The sequence below is a fragment of the Suncus etruscus genome, chromosome 1 (genome assembly GCF_024139225.1).
Source record: "Suncus etruscus isolate mSunEtr1 chromosome 1, mSunEtr1.pri.cur, whole genome shotgun sequence".
Taxonomy (NCBI): Eukaryota; Metazoa; Chordata; class Mammalia; order Eulipotyphla; family Soricidae; genus Suncus; species Suncus etruscus.
The window spans coordinates 198,842,127-198,849,905 of NC_064848.1; the positions used below are offsets into that span (position 1 = coordinate 198,842,127).

At 37.0% G+C, this 7,779-nt stretch overlaps 1 protein-coding gene across 1 annotated transcript in view; it reads right to left on the minus strand.

Annotated features, from left to right (window-relative positions):
- Nucleotides 1–715: 715 nt before the first annotated feature.
- Nucleotides 716–7,779, minus strand: part of LOC126001162 (ABC-type organic anion transporter ABCA8-like) — a 14,400-nt gene continuing 7,336 nt past the window's right edge. The window contains 5 exon segments of the mRNA XM_049768373.1: nt 716–751; nt 2,018–2,095; nt 2,097–2,122; nt 4,293–4,457; nt 7,152–7,356. Coding sequence (XP_049624330.1) covers nt 716–751; nt 2,018–2,095; nt 2,097–2,122; nt 4,293–4,457; nt 7,152–7,356 — 510 coding nt within the window.

Sequence of the window (7,779 nt, forward strand, 5' to 3'; positions counted from 1 at the left end):
GCAACAGTGCAGCAGTAGGGCATTTGCCTTTCATACAGCCAACCTAGAACAGACCCCGGTTCAATTCCCATATGGTCTCATATGGTCCCCCGAGTCTGCCAGGAGAGACTACTGAGCGCAGAGCCAGGAGTAACCCCTGAGTTCTGCCGGGTGTGACTCCTCCCCCAATTACCATTATATATTTTCAATATTGAGACTCAAAAGAGTACCTGATCTGTGGCCTCATTTTATCGCTATTGGTCCCCTTCTGATTTAAAATTTAGTTTTCTCTAGATCCCAACCCACTATTCCTACCACGTATATGCCAGTAAACTTGATACTGATAGTAGGCTTCCCCCTCCCTACATTATCTTGCAGGACAAAACTTGATCTTTCTTTAGCCAGAGCAGTACAGTAACCCCAAAATCTTAACCTGTCTAGCATGACAGGAGATATTTTAGTGTTGATAATGATTGGCCTAGAAGAAATCTTTTCCCAGAATGCTCACTTGTATTTACTTGTGCTTACTTGACTTACCAAAGAAAGCTAAGTCTCGAAGACCCATCATTATCATCAGAGCCCTTCATCCTTTCCTCTCACTTGGTAATATTTATAGAAGCGTAGTAGGTAAATGGGGAGAAAAACAAAGAATGCAGAAGAAAATGAAAATATCAGTCATGATTCCCTCTTGACCGATAAAAGGGTAGAGCTTCATGTTCTTTCCAGTGACTGGACATCAACGTGCTCCATTGCTGAGTGATTTTGTTGTGATCTAGAGAGATACAAATGAATGAGTGTGTGTAACTAAAATAGTTTTCTTTTTTTCCTGAATCTGAAGTTAGCCTCTTCACTTCTATATTCGATCTCTGATAGACCTGAGAATCAACTTTGGTCAGCTGAGCTATTCCTGATTCCAATATATAGAGTCGTGTCTTATTTTCCTATTGCTTAACATACCAAGCGCAAACCCTGCTTAACATATCTCTATGAGCCTTCTATATTTAATGTTTCCTTACCTTAAGCTTTGATGGTTTTTTTTGTATTGCTTCTAATTTACTTTTTCAATTGTGTTAACATAAGCTGATGCAATGCTATAAATGTTTATATTCTTCACATTTTAGGCTGAGTTTTTGCTTGTCCCCCCCCCCAGTTCCATTTGTACTTTAATAATTATGTGATAGTTTATTATCCTATAATTTTTTATATTTTTAAATAGATTTTTATTCTTTTTTCCATTCACTGTTTGTTTCTCTTCCTTCCTTTGCTTCTTTCTTTGCTTTTCTCTCTTATCTTTCTTTCTTTCTCTTTCTATCTTTCTTTCTCTTTCTATCTATCTATCTATCTTTCTTTTTTCTTTCTTTCTTTCTCTCTCTTTTTCTTTCTTTCTTTTCTTTGTTTCTTTGTTTCTTTCTCTTTCTTTCTTTCTTACTTTCTTTCTTTCTTTCTCTCTTCTTTTTCTTCTTCTTTCTTTCTTTTTCTTTCTTTCTCTCTTCTTTCTTTCTTTCTTTCTTTCTTTCTTTCTTTTCTTTCTTTCTTTCTTCTTTTCTTTCTTTCTTTCTTTCTTTCTTTCTTTCTTTCTTTCTTTCTTTCTTTCTTTCTTTCTTTCTTTCTTTTTCTTTCTTTCTTTCTTTCTTTCTTCTTTCTTTTCTTTCTTTCTTTCTTTCTTTTCTTCTTTCTTTCTTTCTTTCTTCTTTCTTTTTCTTTTCCCTTCATATGGGATGCTAGGGATCAAACCCACATTAGCTTCTTTCAAGACAAGCCCCTTAACCACCATACTTTCACTTTGGCCCCTCTAATAATGTTCTTGAAACACATTTGGCACTCTAATGAGATTGACTCCTCGCCGGAGTACATTCTCTGTATTGTTTAACTTCCCTAGAATCAAAAGCAACATAAAGTGAACTGTGTTTAAAGAAAATATGATTAAGTATAAAAACAAGGCTCTCCAAATTACATTTCTTCCAGTGAAACATTTGCTGGCCTTTAATGTTATTACTTCGCACTGAACACTTGTTTTCTTAGGACATTACACACTAACCTCTATTATAGCAGCATTAATCGCAGCTTGAAGAGCTATAAAGCCTCGATCCCAGAACGTTGTAACTTCACAATTAATTAGTGGACTCTACATCAAAACAATGAGCTGGTAATAAAAAAAGGAAAAAACACAACTATTATGCAGTCTTGACAACACATAGTGAAATGTTACAATGTCCCAACGTTTCAAATGTATTTTAATTGGAAGCCTATGAAGACACAAATCAATAAAAATTCTAGTAATGTGTCTCATTTTGGTGGATAGAACACATGTGGTCGACTTTCTCACACTGCTTTCTTTCCCAATTATGAATTTTGTTGAGCACTTCCCTCCTGCTGCTTTTGAAAACAAAACATTTTATGTTTAAGAGGAATTGTGAGGGGTCTTAGATGACTGAAGCAACACTGGAAGTTTGGGTTAAATAGCGTTTTTAAAAGATTACATCAGTCAGAATATTTGGGGGGGGGGGAAAGTCTACCAATACTAGGTTACACCTTATTTTACCTCAAACAAAGATCATCCCTGATTCCTTTGTATGTTTGTTTACAACTTAGATTTAGTCCCCTAGATAGAGATTGTTTTACTTGTAAATCGGATGGGACGAGGCTCAGGATAACCTGAGCTATCTCTCCTTACACTGTCCGTACTATCCCCGCAAGTGGTGGCTCCTGTACTCAATAAAAACAGTTCTCGCATGTACATGTGGAATATGATGTAGAAGACTACCAGATTATAAGTGTTATCACCCTCAGCATGATTTGGATTTTATGCAAGGCCTGAGTCAGACTCTGTCACCTGGTGTTGGAGATACGGTGTGTTGGGTGCTTTTACATACCAATAAGTTTGTAAGATTTTATATGTCTCTAAAATTAAGGTTGTATGATTTGTATATGTGTATTAAAAAAAAAGCATTAAGTTTTTCTGTTTTGTTTGGAAACCACAACTGGCAAGTCTGAGACTCAAACCTGAATCTCTTGCATGCAAAAATCTGTGCTCAGCCCTTTGAGACATCTATCTCTCCAGGTCCTCATTATTATTATTATGTGTGTGTGTGTGTGTTGTGTGTGGTGTGGTGTGTGTGTGTGTGTGGTTGTTGGGTCACACCCGCAGTGCTCAGGGGTTAGCTCCTGCTCCCATGCTCAGAAATTGCTCCTGGCAGGCACGGGGGACCATATGGGACGCCGGGATTTGAACCGATACCTTCTGCATGAAAGGGGCATAACGCCTTACCTCCAGCTATCTCTCCGGGCCCCACATTTTTATTATTTTTCCACAATAATGATCTTATCTCTCCAAATATTTTCACATCCAGGTAGAATGATTAACTATTTCCATTATTACTTAGCCATTTATAGATAATGTATTAATGGCTGGGAGAGAGAGCACAGAGCATAGAGGGGACTTGCCTTGCATGCCACTGATCTAGGTTCAATCTCCAGCATCCAAATTGTTCCCCTAAGTACCTACCTCTAATTTTTGAGCACAGAACCAGGAGTTATCCCCAAATAGTAGCTAGGGGAACCTCTTCTTTTTCTTAAAAAATTATAACCTCTTTTGCTGAACCCCTCAGTGTCTGGATCAGCCCCATCACTTTATGGTGTATAATAGGAGTTTTCCAGACTAGGCAGTGAGATTGAGTTAGAGCCCCAAACTCAAGGGAGTAAAGCCCCAAATTCTCAAAGAGACATATTCATTCCTTTTGTTATCCAGAGCCCTAATAGGGCAATCAATGTTTCCTCTATTTCTTCTTTGCTGATAAAAGATTATTTTCTTACTTTCCTGTCTTTTTTTTTTTCATGAATATACGCTTCTTCAGATTACAAATTAACACAAAATTTTGACTTATAGGAAACCTGAGATCTTCTCACCTGTCACTATTATAACTATAAAACTTGAAGTAATTGAGATCGAAAACTTATCCAGCATTAATAATAACTTACCATTCCTGGATTCTGGGTGATTTTCTTTACTCAACGATTTAATAGAAAGTTGTTTCATTTATTCATAAACTTTATTTGCCTTTAACGATAATATAGTTTAATTACACATGCATATGCATATATATGTATAAAAATATCTATCCCCAAACTTAATGACCATATGATATAGTAATACACCCAAACAAACATATATGTTTAAATGTGTTGGCACTGACCCCTTGACATCATATGATCATAGGGATTTTTGAATTTGGTATATAGGACATCTATTTCATAGATAAATTTTTATATATATTTTAAATATAGTGTAATATAAATAGATAGCTGACAAGTACCTGTATGATCATGGTGTTCCTTCTTTATAGGGATTCTGTAGCCCAGTAAAAATTTCAGATGATACTGGAATGTATTAGTAAAGATGACTTTTACTATTTCCTCTGAATATGTTTCTGTTAATTTTTCAACACTTTCTTCATAAGGAAGTCCTATGATTTCATTATCTGCCACCACAAAAGAGAGAATAGTAAATTATATTATAAATTATTATTCTAGTATATATATTATATTATATATTATTTTGTTATGATTTATTATCCTATAATAAATTAATAGGATACCAAATTCAGGATATCATGTCCAATCGCTTTAACTAGAAGTTTTATGAAAAGAAAATAAACTCTGAATAAATCATAAACAGGGTGGATTGGGGGAGACATTTCTTTTTTTTTTTTTTTTTTTTTGGTTTTTGGGCCACACCCGGTAACGCTCAGGGGTTACTCCTGGCTATGCGCTCAGAAGTTGCTCCTGGCTTGGGGGACCATATGGGACACCGGGGGATCGAACCGCGGTCCGTCCAAGGCTACCGCAGGCAAGGCAGGCGCACCTTACCTTTAGCGCCACCGCCCGGCCCGGGGGAGACATTTCTAAAGTAATGTCTAGATTCTATCAGAAGAAAGGAGACAAGTCATTTTATTGTCATCTATTGTACTTATTAAATAAGTTTTAATCCCATATAGAATATCATGTTAATTAAAGTGTTTTACATAAAAGAACTGCATTGGAATAAACATACAATGGAATGGTAGTAAAGTATATTTAAATTACACTTATGTACTGATTTACATTAGGTGGAAATAAAGTATAAACCTTCGCTTTCATTAAGAACCCTGAGGCTGGTTAATAGGCTCAAAAACAATGAAAAATTAAAAACATCAACTGACTTTGTTTATGTCAATAAAATAACCCCTCTTTTCTGCATATACTATGCTTAATGCTATGTGAATGTCTTCTTGTGACTGATAGTATGAGAATTAAGACAAGAAATAGTTTTCACAGGAAAAAGAGGGTTGGAGATGAAAGTGGAAGAGGCAAAAAGTGAACATTTTGATAACATTATTTTGCTTTCTGGAAATGAGTCAGTAAGTCAGACTGGTCATGAGAAAACAACTGAAACTCTTATTACCCAGCTCCCATAATCTATCTTTAATAGGATAGAATGTAAATAATATAGTATAAAAATAAAAGTGGACATTTAAGTTACAGACTGATATTCTATTGAATAGCAAGTGACTTTGCAGGTGACCAACCCAGATTTTATTCCCAGCATCCCATGTGGTCCCCAAGCACCATCAGGAATAATTCCTGTGTGTAGAGCCTAGAGTAATAACTCCTGAACAGCTGGGAGTGTCCCCAAAACAAGCAAAAATAAAAAGTGGACTGAAATTCTATTACTTAAAATAAAATAGGTAAAAAGTAATATAGTAACATTGATGCATATGGCATTTGAAGTTACCTTATTTAGAAAGTAAAGAACTTGTTTCTTATAGTGGTTTTTGGGACATACTCGGTTGCGCTCAGAGGTTACTCCTGGCTCTACTCTCAGAAATCAGTCTTGGCAAGCTTATGGGACCTTATGGGATGCAGGGAGCCAAACCTGGGTCCATCCTGGGTCAGTCGGTTGCAAGGTAAATGCCATGCTTTGCTATCCTTCCTGCCAAGAACTTGTTTCTGGTAAAGAGGATGTCGGTATAATCAGTCTTTATCTTAATCTGTATGGCATATAAAACTTAATTTCCCTTAACCACTATGGTTTCTCTTTTATGTATCAAAAACCCACCTGGGTAGAAAGAACCTCTGGATAGGCTCTCTACCTAACCTGTTCTCCACCCATAGGGGTAGTTATTCTATTCTTCCCAATAAAGACTACTTCTCTGGCAGACCTCTCTCTCCCTTTCCCTCTCCCTCACTCTCACTCTCTTCCTCTCCCTCCCTCTCTCTCCTCTCCTCCCTCCCCCCTCTCTTAGAATTCTCTCTCATAGACCGCTCTCTGGCAGATCTCTCTCTGTGTTAGTGTGTGATTTTTTCCCTTTTATTTAAGCACCTTGATTACAAAGTTGTTCATAATTGAGTTTCAGTCTTACAATGTACACCACCCTTCATCCATGAATATTTTCCACCATTGATGCTCCCAGTTTCCCTTCCACACCCACTTTCTGCCTGCCTCTGGGGAAAGCATTTTACTCCTCTCTCTCTCTCTCTCTCTCTCTCTCTCTCTCTCTCTCTCTCTCTCTCTCTCTCTCTCTCTCTCTCTCTCTCTCTCTCTCCCTTCATTTTTCCTTTGATACGCTGTGGCTTGTATTATTGTTCATGAAGAGATTCCATGCATATCAACATCCATTTTTTGTCCAGAGTGATCAGTTGCAACTGTCATTGTCATAGTGTCCCTACTCTACACTAACTATACTGCTCCACTATTTGTGGCAAGCTCTCTACTCTGGACTGGTCCTCCTAGCCCTCCTCTCTACATCAGTGGAGCTGACATGAAGGCTTCTTTGTTATAACCAAGAAAAAAATCTATTTACATTTCCTATAATCTAGAAATAGGGACAACTGGAGTGGTCTAGCAACTGAAATGCAATTTATTATTATTATGTCATTGTTTTTTGGCTCACATCCTGCGGCGCTCAAAGGTTACTCCTGGCTCTGTGCTCAGAAATTGCTCCTGGCAGACATATCCCCTATGGGATGTGGGAATCAAACTGGGGTCCATCCTGGGTTGGCTTCATGCAAGGTAAATGTCCTATTGCTGTGCTATCGCTCCAGCCCCTTAAAATGCAATTTAAATGCAGGCAACTGTAGTCAAAAGAATCAACTATTGACATCAGAAATTCCTCTGGAGATGCTAGAAGACTCACTTTGAATGAAGGAAGCAGACGCAACTTTGTTCATGATTCGTTGGGTTGTATTGGTGACAGGTGTATATACAATAATTAATTGAGAGTCCTTAAATGAATCTACTCGCCCCAGGTCCATGGCAGGCAGTGAAGAAAAATCATTAACCTTGTGGCTTACAGGATGGATGTACAAATAAAGTAGTAGGCTTAATGCAGTGAACCATTCCTACACAGTCCAAGAGAAAGAAAGAGGATAAGTATGTTTTCAAATCAGTCATCCATAATCATGTGTTCAGACTGTTTGCTTCCTTCATTTTTCTAATTTTCGATTGAAATAGTAAGAACAGTCTCCAATACGAATAGCACAAAATGCAGCAATCCTAGTCATTTCAATATAACATTTGAATGTATTGACCTCTGATACCAGCCTAAAATAGTGGTTTTCACAATTATTTATAGTATTAGTTATATATCAATATTTTTACACTCATGTTAATTTATGCCATGCTATTAGTTAAGCATGTGTTGAATGACAGTCATTTCACTGGCTGGCAAAAGATTTTTGCAGCCCTGCATCAAACAGTAAATGGGAAGTATGAAATTTTGAGAAGTTACAGAGAAAAACCATCATACATTGTTATCGACTGGT